A 20019-nucleotide genomic window follows, 5' to 3' on the forward strand; every position below is an offset into this window, starting at 1 on the left:
TTGGACTAGATGACCTACAAGGTCCCTTCCAACTCATCATCTGATTTTAAGGAACAAAAGGACCAGGGGAGACAGGAGAGCAGCCTTCCAGTAGTTGAGGGCCGAAGGGGGTTGGACTAGATGACCTCCAAGGTCCCTTCCAACTCGGTCAGTCTGGGCTCCTGTACCTGATTGTAACCCGGGAATGCTTTTCTCTCCCCCCTCCCCTCCCCCCCGCCCTCCCCCAAATGTAGCCGTGGCCTGAATCCTCCACACCGGGTGAAGTCCATCTCCATGACCACCTTCACCGAGGCCGAAGTCCAGTTCCTCCAGTCCCGTGGGAACGAAGTGAGTGGTTGGGGGGGGGGGGTCACGGGGAGGAGGAGGGGGAGGTGTCTCCGCGGGCTTTGGGTTCTGGTCCTGCCCCGCGCCCGGCCCCAGAGTGGGCGGCCGATACGTGTCCAGCCCCCCACCCCAACCCACCTTCCAAGGCACCGAGGAACACGGTAAGCTGGGCGGTGGGACTCTACAACGCGGGGAGGGGTATTTGCATTTTTTTTAAAAAAAAAGGCTAGCAAAACGGACCAGCCCCTCCCCTTTTTTGGGAGGAGGGGGGGCATGGAGGGGGGGAGGACCGCGAAGGCCCTGGTGGATTGGCGCTTCTCTCTCTTCTCATCCCTTCCTCTGCGATCCGCCTGCTTTACTCTCTTCTCATCCCTTCCTCTTTGATCTGCAGAGAACATTATCCTATTTTATGGTTAGATCTTTTCTCTGACAGGCTCCACATAATACTTTGTATACATATATACATCATACTTTACAATACATTTTATTATGCTCCACATAATACTTTATATACATCATACTTTACAATACATTTTATTATGCTCCACATAATACTTTATATACATCATACTTTACAATACATTTTATTATGCTCCACATAATACTTTATATACATAATACTTTACAATACATTTTATTATGCTCCACATAATACTTTATATACATATATACATCATACTTTACAATACGTTTTATTATGCTCCACATAATACTTTATATACATAATACTTTACAATACATTTTATTATGCTCCACATAATACTTTATATACATATATACATCATACTTTACAATACGTTTTATTATGCTCCACATAATACTTTATATACATAATACTTTACAATACATTTTATTATGCTCCACATAATACTTTGTATTCATATATACATCATACTTATAATACGCTTTATTATGCTCCACATAATACTTTATATACATAATACTTTACAATACGCTTTATTATGCTCCACATAATACTTTATATACATCATACTTTACAATACATTTTATTATGCTCCACATAATACTTTATATACATATATACATCATACTTTACAATACGTTTTATTATCCTCCACATAATACTTTATATACATATATACATCATACTTTACAATACGTTTTATTATCCTCCACATAATACTTTATATACATATATACATCATACTTTACAATACGTTTTATTATCCTCCACATAATACTTTGTATACATATATACATTATACTTTACAATACGTTTTATTATCCTCCACATAATACTTTATATACATAATACTTTACAATACATTTTATTATGCTCCACATAATACTTTATATACATATATACATCATACTTTACAATACATTTTATTATCCTCCACATAATACTTTATATACATAATACTTTACAATACATTTTATTATGCTCCACATAATACTTTGTATACATATATACATCATACTTTACAATACATTTTATTATGTTCCACATATTTTATATACATATATACATAATACTTTACAATACGTTTTATTATGCTCCACATAATATTTTATATACATATATACATCATACTTTACAATACATTTTATTATGCTCCACATAATACTTTATATACATAATACTTTACAATACATTTTATTATGCTCCACATAATACTTTATATACATATATACATCATACTTTACAATACGTTTTATTATGCTCCACATAATACTTTATATACATAATACTTTACAATACATTTTATTATGCTCCACATAATACTTTATATACATATATACATCATACTTTACAATACGTTTTATTATGCTCCACATAATACTTTATATACATAATACTTTACAATACATTTTATTATGCTCCACATAATACTTTGTATACATATATACATCATACTTTACAATACGTTTTATTATGCTCCACATAATACTTTATATACATAATACTTTACAATACGTTTTGTTATGCTCCACATAATACTTTATATACATATATACATCATACTTACAATACGTTTTATTATCCTCCACATAATACTTTATATACATAATACTTTACAATACATTTTGTTATGCTCCACATAATACTTTATATACATATATACATCATACTTTACAATACGTTTTATTATCCTCCACATAATACTTTATATACATATATACATCATACTTTACAATACGTTTTATTATCCTCCACATAATACTTTATATACATATATACATCATACTTTACAATACGTTTTATTATCCTCCACATAATACTTTATATACATATATACATCATACTTTACAATACGTTTTATTATGCTCCACATAATACTTTATATACATAATACTTTACAATACATTTTATTATGCTCCACATAATACTTTGTATACATATATACATTATACTTTACAATACGTTTATTATCCTCCATATAATACTTTATATACATAATACTTTACAATACATTTTGTTATGCTCCACATAATACTTTATATACATATATACATCATACTTTACAATACGCTTTTATTATCCTCCACATAATACTTTATATACATAATACTTTACAATACATTTTGTTATGCTCCACATAATACTTTATATACATATATACATCATACTTTACAATACGTTTTATTATCCTCCACATAATACTTTATATACATATATACATCATACTTTACAACACGTTTTATTATCCTCCACATAATACTTTATATACATATATACATCATACTTTACAATACGCTTTTATTATCCTCCACATAATACTTTATATACATATATACATCATACTTTACAATACGTTTTATTATGCTCCACATAATACTTTATATACATAATACTTTACAATACATTTTATTATGCTCCACATAATACTTTGTATACATATATACATTATACTTTACAATACGTTTTATTATCCTCCACATAATACTTTATATACATAATACTTTACAATACATTTTGTTATGCTCCACATAATACTTTATATACATATATACATCATACTTTACAATACGTTTTATTATCCTCCACATAATACTTTATATACATATATACATCATACTTTACAATACGTTTTATTATCCTCCACATAATACTTTATATACATATATACATCATACTTTACAATACGTTTTATTATCCTCCACATAATACTTTATATACATATATACATCATACTTTACAATACGTTTTATTATGCTCCACATAATACTTTATATACATAATACTTTACAATACATTTTATTATGCTCCACATAATACTTTGTATACATATATACATCATACTTTACAATACGTTTTATTATGCTCCACATAATACTTTATATACATAATACTTTACAATACGTTTTGTTATGCTCCACATAATACTTTATATACATATATACATCATACTTTACAATACGTTTTATTATCCTCCACATAATACTTTATATACATAATACTTTACAATACATTTTGTTATGCTCCACATAATACTTTATATACATATATACATCATACTTTTTACAATACGTTTTATTATCCTCCACATAATACTTTATATACATATATACATCATACTTTACAATACGTTTTATTATCCTCCACATAATACTTTATATACATATATACATCATACTTTACAATACGTTTTATTATCCTCCACATAATACTTTATATACATATATACATCATACTTTACAATACGTTTTATTATGCTCCACATAATACTTTATATACATAATACTTTACAATACATTTTATTATGCTCCACATAATACTTTGTATACATATATACATTATACTTTACAATACGTTTTATTATCCTCCACATAATACTTTATATACATAATACTTTACAATACATTTTGTTATGCTCCACATAATACTTTATATACATATATACATCATACTTTACAATACGTTTTATTATCCTCCACATAATACTTTATATACATAATACTTTACAATACATTTTGTTATGCTCCACATAATACTTTATATACATATATACATCATACTTTACAATACGTTTTATTATCCTCCACATAATACTTTATATACATATATACATCATACTTTACAATACATTTTATTATCCTCCACATAATACTTTATATACATATATACATCATACTTTACAATACGTTTTATTATCCTCCACATAATACTTTATATACATATATACATCATACTTTACAATACGTTTTATTATGCTCCTACATAATACTTTATATACATAATACTTTACAATACATTTTATTATGCTCCACATAATACTTTGTATACATATATACATCATACTTTACAATACGTTTTATTATGCTCCACATAATACTTTATATACATAATACTTTACAATACGTTTTGTTATGCTCCACATAATACTTTATATACATATATACATCATACTTTACAATACGTTTTATTATCCTCCACATAATACTTTATATACATAATACTTTACAATACATTTTGTTATGCTCCACATAATACTTTATATACATATATACATCATACTTTACAATACGTTTTATTATCCTCCACATAATACTTTATATACATATATACATCATACTTTACAATACGTTTTATTATCCTCCACATAATACTTTATATACATATATACATCATACTTTACAATACGTTTTATTATCCTCCACATAATACTTTATATACATATATACATCATACTTTACAATACGTTTTATTATGCTCCACATAATACTTTATATACATAATACTTTACAATACATTTTATTATGCTCCACATAATACTTTGTATACATATATACATTATACTTTACAATACGCTTTTATTATCCTCCACATAATACTTTATATACATAATACTTTACAATACATTTTGTTATGCTCCACATAATACTTTATATACATATATACATCATACTTTACAATACGTTTTATTATCCTCCACATAATACTTTATATACATAATACTTTACAATACATTTTGTTATGCTCCACATAATACTTTATATACATATATACATCATACTTTACAATACGTTTTATTATCCTCCACATAATACTTTATATACATATATACATCATACTTTATAACACGTTTTATTATCCTCCACATAATACTTTATATACATATATACATCATACTTTACAATACGTTTTATTATCCTCCACATAATACTTTATATACATATATACATCATACTTTACAATACGTTTTATTATGCTCCACATAATACTTTATATACATAATACTTTACAATACATTTTATTATGCTCCACATAATACTTTGTATACATATATACATTATACTTTACAATACGTTTTATTATCCTCCACATAATACTTTATATACATAATACTTTACAATACATTTTGTTATGCTCCACATAATACTTTATATACATATATACATCATACTTTACAATACGTTTTATTATCCTCCACATAATACTTTATATACATATATACATCATACTTTACAATACGTTTTATTATCCTCCACATAATACTTTATATACATATATACATCATACTTTACAATACGTTTTATTATCCTCCACATAATACTTTATATACATATATACATCATACTTTACAATACGTTTTATTATGCTCCACATAATACTTTATATACATAATACTTTACAATACATTTTATTATGCTCCACATAATACTTTGTATACATATATACATTATACTTTACAATACGTTTTATTATCCTCCACATAATACTTTATATACATAATACTTTACAATACATTTTATTATCCTCCACATAATACTTTATATACATATATACATCATACTTTACAATATGTTTTATTATGCTCCGCATACTTTATATACATATATACATCATACTTTACAATACATTTTATTATGCTCCACATAATACTTTATATACATATATACATATATACATAATACTTTACAATACATTTTATTATGCTCCACATAATACTTTATATACATAATACTTTACAATACATTTTATTATGCTCTACATAATACTTTATATACATAATACTTTCTAATACATTTTATATCTTTAATGGCATTTCTATTTAATTCAATTCGGCCTGTTGTAAATCCTTATTTCCATCCCTACTACATTGTCATTATACTCTCCATTCTTTAGTCCAATTCCTCCAAATCCGTTCTGATATATTGCTACAAAAATACCTCTCCGTGCGGCGTCTCTTTCTTTTTTCATTTCAACCGTGATCTCTACGTTTCCCTTTTTGTATCCAGTTGTCTTTTCTTACATTTGCTTATCGTCGACTCTTGCATTTTCGGCTTCCCCTCCCGTCTTTTTTTTAGTCTCCTATTTTTCTCTCCCATTTCTGAGATAGTCCAGGAGCGGCCAAGGTCGGAAGACCCCTCTCCTAAAACGACCGGTAGGGTCTCGATTGGTGCTTTTTTATTTTTCCCCCAAAAAAGGCAACTAGACGGACTCAACTTATTTTTTTGGAAGTTTCGGATGCGTTTTGGGGGGGGTTTGGGTGGGTGGGTAGGGAGCAACCCCTTTGGCGCCACCAGGACCTGGTTGAACCTGACGGGCCGCTCTTTCCTCTCGTTCGAAAATCCCCCGCTTTCCCTCCCCCCCCCAGGCCTGTCGGAAAATCTGGTTGGGGTCTTTCGACGCGCGGGCCTCCGTCCAGCCCGATTCTCGCGACCCTCAGAAAGTGAAGGAGTTCCTGCAGGAGAAATACGAGAAGAAGCGATGGTGAGGACCAAAGGGCGGGCGGCCGGGGTTGGGTGGGAGGAAGGGAGTCTATCCTAGATTTCCCCCTGTGGAATCGAAGCGCTCGGGGATCCGTTTCCCTCCGGGTTTGCAGCCGTCGACGTGCGGCGGCTCCCTCGGCGCAAAAACCGTTGGATGCCGGGATCCGTCGTAGGCCTTTCCTTGGCCAACCTGGCAGATCCATCCGTGAAGGCAGTTCCCTTCCTCGCCCTTCTCTTCATCTCGGAGACCAGGAAGAGGCGTCTCAAAGGTTGGGAAAAGAGGCGGGGGGAAATCCGCGGGGAGACAAAAACCAGACGAACAACGGTTGCGGGAATTCGGTCTCTCGGGTTCGAGAGGTAATCCCAGGATCGGAGGGGAGGGAAAAAGTTCCGCCTCTTCTCTAAATCCCCAAGAAGGCTGGACTAGAAGACCTTCCAGGGCCCTTCCAGCCTCCTCTCTCCTGATGGATTCGTTGTAAAATGGGGATTGTCCGATGACTGCCCCCGGTTCGCCACCGTTACAGTCTAGTGTACGATTTGAGCGGAAGAGGCTCCGTCGCACGTCGAGGACGACGACGTGGCGGCGTGATCCACTGGAAGAAACCCACCCAGAGGGCCGAGGGGGAGGGGAAGGGCTGGGAAGTCCTCCCCCTCCCGTTCCCCAAGGCTCACCTGTCTCTCGATTTTTCTCCCAGGTACGTCTCGCCTGACCAAGCCAAAAGCCAGGCCGCTCCAAGTGCCCAGGCCTCCCCTGCAGAAGCCAAGATGGCCGCCAAGACCCCCCAGGTCAGAGCTCCTGGCTAAGGGAGGGGGGCTCCACTGGGCCCTTCCACCCAAAACAGCTGGCATGCAAGGTCCCCCCCCTCCCAGGGGGTGGGGGAGGTGGGCCAGTTCAACCCAGCTGGGGTCGAAGGGAAGCTGACAAGACGACTCAAAGGCCGGCCCCTGCGTCCACTCGCGTCGGGGTTTGGACCCCGTTCTTGGCTCCCGGCTGGCACTGCTCCTGACCCCCGGCCTGGCACTTTGAGCCTTTTGTGGGAGGGAAGCAATTCACGGCCCCTCCTTACAAACCCACGTTAGTCCCCCAACCCTCTTTCTTTCAACGGCCGTGAATCGTAGTCGTTCGCAGCCCGTAACGAGCCGGAAACGGTTTGTAAAGAGTCGGCCAAAAGTCCTTCGGGAGAAGCCGGATCAGCACCCACCTTTATACCCAACTATCCATGGCCCCTTAGTGATCCCGAGGCCCCCGAAACGGAGCACCAAGCGAACGCGGAGCTTCCGGTTTCAAATCTCGATCCGAACGGACGAAAGTTGCTTCCCGCAAAGGCTCCTGTCCCTTCGCTCCTCCTTGATGCCTTTTATCGTCTCTTGAGTCGCCCCCCTTTGGTCTCCGCTGTTCTTGCCTCGCTCTGTGCGGGCGCGCCCTGGGAAACAGGCTCCCGCTGGGCCTCTTCCTCGCTGCTGTCAGATTCCGGAGCCGGCACATCCCTCCCAGGTGTCCCCCCAGCCCCCATCTCGGCGTCGGACGCAGGATTCTCGTCCGAGTCCTTTCTCCCTCCCCAGACTTTAGGACTGGCCCCATGTTCCTCCACACTGTCGGACTCTCCTCCCAGCGGACCGTAACCTCCTCCTCCTCCCGCACGGACCTTGGCCGTGCCTCATTCCCCAATTTTCTTGCAGGTCTTGGAGAAAGCCCCGGCACCGCCCGCCCAGCCGGTCAAGAAGGCCAGCACCGACCTCCTGGCGGACATAGGGGGGGACCCCTTTGCGGCCCCACCCGCCAGGCCTGCTTTCTCTGCCTTTGGAGGTGAGTCCACCTGGCGGGGACTCAAAAGTGGGAGGGGCTCCCTCCTGCCTGGCCACGGGGAGGTTGTCCCCTTGGGGTAGCCGTCGGCAGAAGCCTTCCTTTCTTTTGAATGCCGATCGGGCTGTCGGGGAGGAAGACCTTGGCGGTCTCAAAAAGGGAACGACGGGGATCCCTTGGCCCCCCCGAGAATCAGCCTGGGGCCGGCAGGGGGGGCCTGCAGGGCGGTGGCCCGAGCGCGTTGGCAAGTCAGGAACCATGGCCGCATCGGAGTCGCACCCAACCGTCCGGTCAGGCATCCAGCCAGCCTCCACGATATCCGTCTCGCCGAGACCTTATTTTCTCCCGTTGATTTATTGAGGCGCAGATCCGGCAGGTCTAAGGCCCTTTCCCAAAGTGAAAAGTATTTCCGCCCGTTCCGCAGAACCCACCTCCCTCCCACACTTCATCCCCTCCCCCAATTTGTGCCCTCAGGCCCAGTAGCGCAGCTCACCCGGCCTTCTCCAGCTTCGATGCCTTTGGGGCCGGCCCGGCAGTGTCGACATTCGGGGACCCCTTGACCTCCAGCCAGAGTCCTTTCCAGAGTCAGCCGATGACTGCAGGTAACCTCCAACCTCTCCCACCCATTTTCCCTGCCTTCGGGCCCCGAGCGAGAGACCCCCCCCCCCAATGGTCCCGGGGTGATCCGGTTGCAGGGGTGTCCGCTGCCAGGATTCCAGCCGTCGCCCGAATTTAACATGGCGATCCTCGAGCCAAACTTCAAAAAAAGTTCCGAAGATTCATTAGAAGGCGAACGTGCTGGCCCCGCCCTGGATGAAGCCAACTTCTGGCCTACGTCATGACGGTCCCCTGTTGACCCTGTTTTCTCCTCCTCCCTGGGTGTGTCGTAAATCAGATTCTCCAACTGAGCACCTTCATAGGCTGGGTATCATCAATCACGGTCTCCGATTATATATATATTTGTGAGGCAAAAGCTCCGGTAGTTGAGCTACAATCTTTGAAAGATCAAGAGTTGGAAGGTGCTTTCGGGCGAAAGCTCCGGTAGTTGAGCTACCATCTTTGAAAGATCAAGAGTTGGAAGGGGCTTTCGGGGCGAAAGCTCCGGTAGTTGAGCTACAATCTTTCAAAGATCAAGAGTTGGAAGGTGCTTTTGGGCAAAAGCTCCGGTAGTTGAGCTACAATCTTTGAAAGATCAAGAGTTAGAAGGTGAAAAGCTCCGGTAGTTGAGTTACAATCTTTGAAAGATCAAGAGTTGGAAGGTGCTTTCGGGCGAAAGCTCCGGTAGTTGAGCTACAATCTTTGAAAGATCAAGAGTTGGAAGGTGCTTTCGGGCGAAAGCTCCGGTAGTTGAGCTACAATCTTTGAAAGATCAAGAGTTGGAAGGTGCTTTCGGGTAAAGCTCGGTAGTTGAGCTACGATCTTTGAAAGATCAAGAGTTGGAAGGTACTTTCGACCGAAAGCTCCAGTAGTTGAGCTACAATCTTTGAAAGATCAAGAGTTGGAAGGTGCTTTCGGGCGAAAGCTCCGGTAGTTGAGCTACAATCTTTGAAAGATCAAGAGTTGGAAGGGGCTTTCGGGCAAAAGCTCCGGTAGTTGAGCTACAACCTTTGAAAGATCAAGAGTTGGAAGGTGCTTTCGGGCGAAAGCTCCGGTGGGACTTCCGGTTTGTCGGCTTCGCGGCGGCAGGGATTTGCGAAGCTGCGCGATCCCTGCCGCGCTACCCGTTTTTGGGGCTCCGGCCCAGCCGGTGCACTGGAGCTAGGCTGCCTGCAGGGGCAGCTGAAGGTAGGGGATCCGGAGAAGGGTTTGGGGTGCTGCAGACTCCCTCCCTGGCCGGCAGAACTCCCTTTTCCCAGGACGGTGCAGCGGCCCGGTCTGTAATGGCCGCCACAAAGAAGCTGGCAGCCGGGTAAGAATGCGCAGGAGGAAGTGGAGAAAGTGATTGAGAGGAGAAAGTTTTTCTTGGTTCCTAGGACTCTAAGACATATCTAATAAAATTCCTGAAAAGTATGACTTTCTGAATAATACCTGCCAGAAGAGGAAAAAAAGCGGCTGTGAAGGTGCTGAAAGGATAGCTTTCCCTCTTTTCCTACGGAATAAATAACTGGATATTAAGAAACCTATTTCTTTTAGGTGAAAATTGGTTTTAAGCGATGAGTGGGAAGAGAGAGGATTAAAAAGAAAACATTTGTATGCTAAGATTTGTTGGAGTAGATGCCTTAAGGATTTGAAGACTAGAATATATTGCAATAAGATTTTAAACAGATTTGGACTTTCTTTCTCTTGGATTGATATTGCCCCAGAAGGAGAAAGTGAGAACTCTGCCTTGGTTTGGACTGACTGATAACTTTGGGACTGTTTTTTTTTTATTTTATTTTCTTTTGAATATTCTGGTTGTTGTAAGAAGAAAGAAGGGGAAAAGAAAAGAAAAGATTTATAATGGCTCTTTCTGTTGAGGAACTAAGAAAAGAATATGAACAAGCAAAAAAATGGTAAAGATGGTGTGGAAGAAGCTTTCCTTTTCTTAGAAATGGCGCTTATTAATTATCAACAAACTTTACAACAGATGAAGACAGCAGAGGAACAAGAAAGAAAGAAAGGAGCCATCTTTAATGAATCTCAGAACTTGATCCAGAAAGAAGGAAGAGAGAAAGAAAAGAAAAGAAGAGAAAAGAAGAAAATTAAAGGACTTAAGGACTTAAGATCTAAAAAACATTTAAGAAAGGGAAAAATAAGGTGCAAAACCAATATGATGATAGTAAACAAAAGGGAAAAGGAATACGACAGAGAAGGGAAGCTGGCAAGGCAGAGGCTAGAAGAAGGGGGTAGAAAGGTTTGTTGGGAGAAGAAAAGAAAGGGAAAAGGTGGAGAAAAGCTACAATGTCTTGAAATTAAATGAAAAAAGAAACTTTTTTTTTGGATAATGGATAAAGTATAATTTTAAAAAAAAAAAAGATTTTGCAAGGTACATAAGATGAGATGGTAGTATTGTAATGATTTAAGAGTTGATAAGAGATTAAAATGTTAAAATGTTTAAAAATGATTGGCTTTAAAACTTAATAATAGGGAGGTTTAGAATATTGTTTTAATTAAAGAGTTTAATAAGACTATGGTATTGATGTTATTATAAAATTTTTATTATAGTATCTTTTTTAATATTTGGATTTATTGTCTAATTATGTACTTAATTATGTTGGATGTATTAGTTAGATAGAATGTACCAAGCAAAAATCGGATTGGGTATTAGATATTATTTTAAAGATTAATTTGATTAACTTAGGGGGAGATAGAAAGGCATCATACTCTGATTAATGATTTCAGGAGAAACTTATTTTCTTTTTTTTTATAAGGAATGAGACAAAGGGATGATAAAAAATGGACAAAAGATATAAATATAATGATTCAAATTAAGATGATTAATTAAGATAGAAGTAAGAAGTGTGAAACATGTGGGGAAGTTAATATAGAAGGCTTAGAATGGTAAATAAAATAAGTAATGATATGTAAGATGAGCATGAATATAATTGAAGTCCATGAAGAGAGAGACACCTGGGTCCAAGTTACTTTCCAAAAGATTTTTTTATGTTTTGTGTGTTGTGTGTATATGTCTTTTGGGGGAGAATTAGTTAAAAATTGTAGAAATATAGATTGAGAATAATGGTAACTAAGTCAGAAAGAAACAGATGAAATAATAATAATGATATTGAATAAGAGTAAAGAGAAGTAAAGAGAAATTGAATAAGAGGTTTTGGTATGTTGTATGGAAATGGTTTAAAACAGAATTATAATTTATCTGACTTGTTAAATTGACAATGAAAAAAGGTTTAAACATGTAATGAATAATGACAATTTGTGTGTTTTAAAAATTAATAAAACTTGTTTAAAAAAAAAAAAAGAAAGATCAAGAGTTGGAAGGTACTTTCGACCGAAAGCTCCGGTAGTTGAGCTACAATCTTTGAAAGATCAAGAGTTGGAAGGTGCTTTAGGCGAAAGCTCCGGTAGTTGAGCTACAATCTTTGAAAGATCAAGAGTTGGAAGGGCTTTCGGGCAAAAGCTCCGGTAGTTGAGCTACAACCTTTGAAAGATCAAGAGTTGGAAGGTGCTTTCGGGTAAAGCTCCGGTAGTTGAGCTACAATCCTTTGAAAGATCAAGAGTTGGAAGGGGCTTTCGAGTAGCTCCGGTAGTTGAGCTACAATCTTTGAAAGATCAAGAGTTGGAAGGGGCTTTCGGGGCGAAAGCTCCGGTAGTTGAGCTACAATCTTTAAAAGATCAAGAGTTGGAAGGTGCTTTCGGCGAAAGCTCCGGTAGTTGAGCTACAACCTTTGAAAGATCAAGAGTTGGAAGGGGCTTTGGGCGAAAGCTCCGGTAGTTGAGCTACCATCTTTGAAAGATCAAGAGTTGGAAGGTGCTTTCGGGCGAAAGCTCCGGTAGTTGAGCTACAATCTTTGAAAGATCAAGAGTTGGAAGGGGCTTTCGGGGCGAAAGCTCCGGTAGTTGAGCTACAACCTTTGAAAGATCAAGAGTTGGAAGGTGCTTTGGCAAAGCTCGGTAGTTGAGCTACAATCTTTGAAAGATCAAGAGTTGGAAGGGCTTCGAAAGCAGCTCCGGTAGTTGAGCTACAATCTTTGAAAGATCAAGAGTTGGAAGGGCTTTCGGGCGAAAGCTCCGGTAGTTGAGCTACAATCTTTAAAAGATCAAGAGTTGGAAGGTGCTTTGCGAAAGCTCCGGTAGTTGAGCTACAATCTTGAAAGATCAAGAGTTGGAAGGTGCTTTGAGTAGCTCCGGTAGTGGAGCTTACAATCTTTGAAAGATCAAGAGTTGGAAGGGCTTCGGGCAAAGCTCCGGTAGTTGAGCTACAATCTTTGAAACATCAAGCGTTGGAAGGGCTTTCAGGAGAAAGCTCCGGTAGTTGAGCTACAATCTTGAAAGATCAAGAGTTGGAAGGGCTTTCAGGCGAAAGCTCCGGTGGTGGAGTTACAATCTTTGAAAGATCAAGAGTTGGAAGGGCTTTCGGGCAAAAGCTCCGGTAGTTGAGCTACAATCTTTGAAAGATCAAGAGTTGGAAGGGGCTTTCGGGCGAAAGCTCCGGTAGTTGAGCTACAATCTTTGAAAGATCAAGAGTTGGAAGGTGAAAAGCTCCAGTAGTTGAGCTACATTCTTTGAAAGATCAAGAGTTGGAAGGGGCTTTCAGGAGAAAGCTCCGGTAGTTGAGCTACAATCTTTGAAAGATCAAGAGTTGGAAGGGGCTTTCGGGCGAAAGCTTTCGGTAGTTGAGCTACAATCTTTGAAAGATCAAGAGTTGGAAGGGGCTTTCGAGCTGGAAAGCTCCGGTAGTTGAGCTACGATCTTTGAAAGATCAAGAGTTGGAAGGGCTTTCGGGCGAAAGCTCGGTAGTTGAGCTACAACCTTTGAAAGATCAAGAGTTGGAAGGGCTTTCGGGCAAGAACTCTGACCCTCCGTTCTTCCTTTCCCATACAGGTGGTGCCCACGTGGGAGCCTTCCCCGCCTCCCCGGCCAGCCAGCCCGGCGTGGGCATCCCGAGCCTGGGCGCCGGAGCCTTCCACATGGGAGGAGTCCCAAGCAGGTAGCTCCTCCCCCTCCCCGCCAGCCCGTCCTCGGCTGGCCCCCAGCCACGACCCGTCTGTTGGGGGGCGGCCTTGCTTCCAGCTTAAGTGCCACTTCCTTTTTGGCAGCGTCTTCGGACCCCTCAGCCAGTCCCCCGCCAGCCCCGCGGCGGTCTTCGGGGGTAAGTAGGGATCTTTGGGGGGGGGGGGAAGGGCTCGTGGCCGACCCTCCGGGGGCTGACGGGCCTGGACCTTCCCTCCCTCTCTCTCCCGCGTAGTTCCCACCTGCACCAACCCCTTTGCCAGCCCGGTGCTCACCCAGCCGACGCTGCCGTCCACCAACCCCTTCCAGACCAACGGCTTCGCCCAAGGTAAGCCTGGCGTGGTCGTTTCCGCCGGGGCCTGACCACCGCCTCGTTGGGACCCCCCGAAAACCTTTTGCCAGAGGACGGAGCCCCGGAGCGCCACTACCAACACCTGTTGGGCGGGGCCAAGGCCCTGGTGGGGAGAAGCCAGATCTTACTCCGCCGTAGGGACTCGTAAAATGAGGGTCGTGACCACCACCAACAACCCGCTCTGGCCATCTCCGTCCGGGGGTCGGAAGCGAGTCCCAGTGTCCGAGGAGTATTTCTCGCGGAGGATCTGGGCTCCTTGAGTCTTAGTGGGTCTAGCCAGAGGAGAGGAGAGGGAGTAGAGTAGAGTAGAGTTCAGAATAGAGTTCAGCAGAGAATAGAATTCAGAATAGAATAGAATTCAGAATAGAATTCAGAATACAGTAGAGTAGAATTTAGAAGAGAGTAGAGTAGAATTCAGAATGCAATAGAATTCGGAATAGAATAGAGTTCTGAATACAATAGAATAGAATTCAGAATAGAATTCAGAATAGAATAGAATTCAGAATAGAATTCAGAATAGAATTCAGAATAGAATAGAATTCAGAATAGAATTCAGAATAGAATTCAGAATAGAATAGAATTCAGAATAGAATTCAGAATAGAATGGAATTTAGAATAGAATTTAGAAAAGAATTCAGCATAGAATAGAATTTAGAAAAGAATTCAGAATAGAATAGAATTTAGAAAAGAATTCAGAATAGAATAGAATTCAGAATAGAATAGAATTCAGAATAGAATAGAATTCAGAATAGAATTCAGAAGAGAATAGAATTCAGAAGAGAATAGAATTCAGAATAGAATTTAGAAAAGAATTCAGCATAGAATAGAATTTAGAAAAGAATTCAATAGAATAGAATTTAGAAAAGAAAGAATAGAATAGAATTCAGAATAGAATAGAATTCAGAATAGAATTCAGAATAGAATAGAATTCAGAATAGAATAGAATTCAGAATAGAATGGAATTCAGAATAGAATAGAATTCAGAATAGAATTCAGAACAGAATAGAATTCAGAATAGAATAGAATTCAGAATAGAATGGAATTTAGAATAGAATTTAGAAAAGAATTCAGCATAGAATAGAATTTAGAAAAGAATTCAGAATAGAATTTAGAAAAGAATTCAGAATAGAATAGAATTCAGAATAGAATTCAGAATAGAATAGAATTCAGAATAGAATTCAGAATAGAATTCAGAATAGAATTCAGAATAGAATAGAATTCAGAATAGAATTCAGAATAGAATTCAGAATAGAATAGAATTCAGAATAGAATAGAATTCAGAATAGAATTTAGAAAAGAATTCAGCATAGAATAGAATTTAGAAAAGAATTCAGAATAGAATGGAATTCAGAATAGAATGGAATTCAGAATAGAATGGAATTCAGAATAGAATAGAATTCAGAATAGAATTCAGAACAGAATAGAATTCAGAATAGAATAGAATTCAGAATAGAAATTCAGAATAGAATTCAGAATAGAATTCAGAATAGAATAGAATTCAGAATAGAATTCAGAATAGAATTCAGAATAGAATTGAGAATAGAATAGAATTCAGAATAGAATAGAATTCAGGAAAGAATTCAGAATAGAATAGAATTCAGAAATAGAATTCAGAATAGAATAGAATTCAGAATAGAATTCAGAATAGAATTCAGAATAGAATTCAGAATAGAATAAATTCAGAATAGAATTCAGAATAGAATTCAGAATAGAATAGAATTCAGAATAGAATTCAGAATAGAATAAATTCAGAATAGAATTCAGAATAGAATAAATTCAGAATAGAATTCAGAATAGAATTCAGAATAGAATAGAATTCAGAATAGAATTCAGAATAGAATAGAATTCAGAATAGAATTCAGAATAGAATAGAATTCAGAATAGAATTCAGAATAGAATTCAGAATAGAATAGAATTCAGAATAGAATTCAGAATAGAATAGAATTCAGAATAGAATTCAGAATAGAATAGAATTCAGAATAGAATTCAGAATAGAATTCAGAATAGAAATTCAGAATAGAATAGAATTCAGAATAGAATTCAGAATAGAATAGAATTCAGAATAGAATTCAGAATAGAATTCAGAATAGAATAGAATTCAGAATAGAATAGAATTCAGAATAGAATAGAATTCAGAATAGAATTCAGAATAGAATTCAGAATAGAATAGAATTCAGAATAGAATGCAATTTAGAATAGAATTTAGAGAAAAATTCAGCATAGAATAGAATTTGGACAAGAATTCCGCATAGGCCGTGAGAATTGGGGAGCCCCCCCCGTGACTCCTCCTCCCCGCTTCCTTCCCTCTTCCGGCAGGCACCTTCCTGGTCGGCTCCCCGGCAGCTTCTCCGGCCCGTTTACCTCCCCGCTCCCCCAGCGCTGCCGCCGCAGGGAGCCGCCGCTGTTCTTCTCCCCGCAAGGAGCCCTGGGTCAGCCCCACAAGCGGCGGTAAGGCAAGGGGGGAGAGCTCAGACTCCCGGGGAGGGGAGGGGGCGGGCTAGTCCGCTTCCCTCCCGTGACACCCCCTTCCGTCCACAGGATCCCCCTTTGGTAGGTTTCCCGCCTCGCGAGACGCCGCCAGGCCCCTCGGACTCCCCGCCGGCTACTCTACCAACCCTTTTGTGGTAAGGGGGGCGGGAGACAGGCCGGGAGGGAGGACTTCCGGGGTGGAGGGGATCCTTGAAGGAGGGAGGGAGGACTTCCAGGGACGGGGTTCGTTGAAGGAGGGAAGGAGGACTTCCGGGAGCGGGCGTTGAAGGAGGAGGGAGGACTTCCGGGGAGGGGGACCTTGAAGGAGGAGGGGGAGGGAGGACTTGCAGGGAGGGGGTCCTTGAAGGTGGGAGGGAGGACTTCCGGGGGGGGGATCCTTGAAGGAGGGAAGGAGGACTCCGGGGTGGAGGGGATCCTTGAGGAGGGAGGGAGGACTTTCCGGGAGGGGGGAGGACGGAGGACTTCCCGGGAGGAGAGGGACTTCCGGGAGGGGCCTTGAAGGAGGGAGGGAGGACTTCGGGAGGGGGCCTTGAAGGAGGGACGGAGGACTTCCGGGGTGGAGGGATCCTTGAAGGAGGGACGGAGGACTTCCGGGGTGGAGGGGATCCTTGAAGGAGGGACGGAGGACTTCCGGGGTGGAGGGGGATCCTTGAAGGAGGGAAGGAGGACTCCGGGGTGGAGGGGGATCCTTGAAGGAGGGAGGGAGGACTTCCGGGGTGGGGGATCCTTGAAGGAGGGAGGGAGGACTTCCGGGGTGGAGGGGATCCTTGAAGGAGGGAGGGAGGACTTCCGGGGGCGGGGTTCTTGAAGGAGGGAAGGAGGACTTCCGGGGAGGAGGGGACCTTGAAGGAGAGAGGAGGACTTCCGGGAGGGGGTCTTGAAGGAGGGAGGAGGACTTCCGGGTGGAGGGGTCCTTGAAGGAGGGAGGAGGACTTCCGGGGAGGAGGACCTTGAAGGAGGGACGGAGGACTTCCGGGTGGAGGGGATCCTTGAAGGAGGGAGGGAGGACTCCGGGGTGGAGGGGGATCCTTGAAGGAGGGACGGAGGACTTCCGGGGAGGGGGATCCTTGAAGGAGGGAGGGAGGACTTCCGGGGGAGGGGACTTGAAGGAGGGTGGGAGGACTCCGGGGTGGAGGGGGATCCTTGAAGGAGGGAGGGAGGACTTCCGGGGACGGGGTTCGTTGAAGGAGGGACGGAGGACTTCGCGGAGCGGGGCGTTGAAGGAGGGACGGAGGACTTCCGGGGAGGGGGACCTTGAAGGAGAGAGGGAGGACTTCCGGGAGGGGGCCTTGAAGGAGGGAGGGAGGACTTCCGGGGTGGAGGGGATCCTTGAAGGAGGGACGGAGGACTTCCGGGGTGGAGGGGGATCCTTGAAGGAGGAAGGAGGACTTCCGGGGAGGAAGGGACCTTGAAGGAGAGAGGGAGGACTTCCGGGGAGGAGGGGACCTTGAAGGAGAGAGGGAGGACTTCCGGGGACGGGGTTCGTTGAAGGAGGGAGGAGGACTTCCGGGGGGGGCCTTGAAGGAGGGACGGAGGACTTCGGGGGACGGGGTTCGTTGAAGGAGGGAGGGAGGACTTCCGGGGAGGGGGCCTTGAAGGAGGGACGGAGGACTTCCGGGAGGGGGGCCTTGAAGGAGGGACGGAGGACTTCCGGGGACGGGGTTCGTTGAAGGAGGGAGGAGGACTTCCGGGGAGGGGCCCTTGAAGGAGGGACGGAGGACTTCCGGGGAGGGGGCCTTGAAGGAGAGAGGGAGGACTTCCGGGGACGGGGTTCGTTGAAGGAGGGAGGGAGGACTTCCGGGGAGTGGGGCCTTGAAGGAGGGAGGGAGGACTTCCGGGGTGGAGGGTTGGACCTTGAAGGAGGGAGGGGGCCTTCTGGGGAGGGGGTCTTGGGGAAGCCCTGCGTCCCTCACCCTCTTCCTCTCTCTCTCTCTCTCTTTCCCACAGAACCCGATGGCCGCCGCCCCTTCGCCCCCCTTCGCCCAGGCAAAGCACCCCCCACCAACCCATTCTCCTAGCACCCTCCAACCTCCCCTTCCCCCTCAAGCGGGCGGAGACCCCCTCAGCCCGGGGCGGGCGGGCTGGGGAGGACGACGACGACTCCCCATCTGCACAGCAGGGCCGTCTCTCCCCCAGGAGCGATTGGGGAGGGCCCTGCGCTCGGAGGAGCGGGTCACCCAACAGGGGAGCGGGAGCGAGCGGGGAAGGGAGGGGAGGGCAGCAGCCGAGGCCAAAGACACCTTGTGAAGGGGTCCCAGGGAGGGGGGGGGGGTCTCCTGGAATCAGCCCTCCTCCTTTCCTTTCCTCCCCCCAACAGCACAGAATCTGAAGTGGGTCAGGGGCAGCTTCTGTGCCAAGGGGACACCCCCATCCCGCCCCAAGGCAGGGAGGGCCGGGGCGAAGCTGCCCCTCCTCCTTTTTCTTGCACTAAACCTGGAGGGGAGGGGTCTGTGTGTGTGTGAATGGGGAGGAGGGGGTCAATCGGGGACGCTTCAGCTCGTGAGCCTCATTTGTGGGGGAGGCGGCTTTGTCCCCCTGCCCCCCCGCCATCGGCCACGACCCTGAAGAAGCGGGGTCTCCCCCTCAAAGGACCATAGAGAGAGGGGTCCCTCTCTATGACCGGGAGCTGCCCCCCCACACACAAATTTGGGAGGAGGGTCTCCCCTGCCACGTGCCATATGGTTTGGAGCCTTTTTGGGGGTGGGGGGTGGGCTTGGCAGTCCCCCACCCCCCATAGCTTCCTTTCCCTGGATGTCACCTGGTC

General features: G+C 42.5%; 1 protein-coding gene across 1 annotated transcript in view; it reads left to right on the top strand.

The window, feature by feature from the left end:
* Window positions 1-19905, top strand: part of AGFG2 (ArfGAP with FG repeats 2) — a gene marked incomplete at its 5' end in the record, with an annotated part of 27405 nt that extends 7500 nt beyond the window's left edge. Inside the window, 11 exon segments of the mRNA XM_087947414.1 lie at window positions 234-327; window positions 6888-7003; window positions 7698-7788; window positions 8683-8813; window positions 9287-9408; window positions 14285-14390; window positions 14500-14552; window positions 14649-14741; window positions 17082-17213; window positions 17304-17389; window positions 19203-19905. Coding sequence (XP_087803540.1) covers window positions 234-327; window positions 6888-7003; window positions 7698-7788; window positions 8683-8813; window positions 9287-9408; window positions 14285-14390; window positions 14500-14552; window positions 14649-14741; window positions 17082-17213; window positions 17304-17389; window positions 19203-19502 — 1324 coding nt within the window.
* Window positions 19906-20019: the final 114 nt, after the last annotated feature.

Source organism: Notechis scutatus, chromosome Z (assembly GCF_049901735.1).
Source record: "Notechis scutatus isolate UNSWTSFEM ecotype Mainland chromosome Z, rNotScu1.2, whole genome shotgun sequence".
NCBI lineage: Eukaryota > Metazoa > Chordata > Lepidosauria > Squamata > Elapidae > Notechis > Notechis scutatus.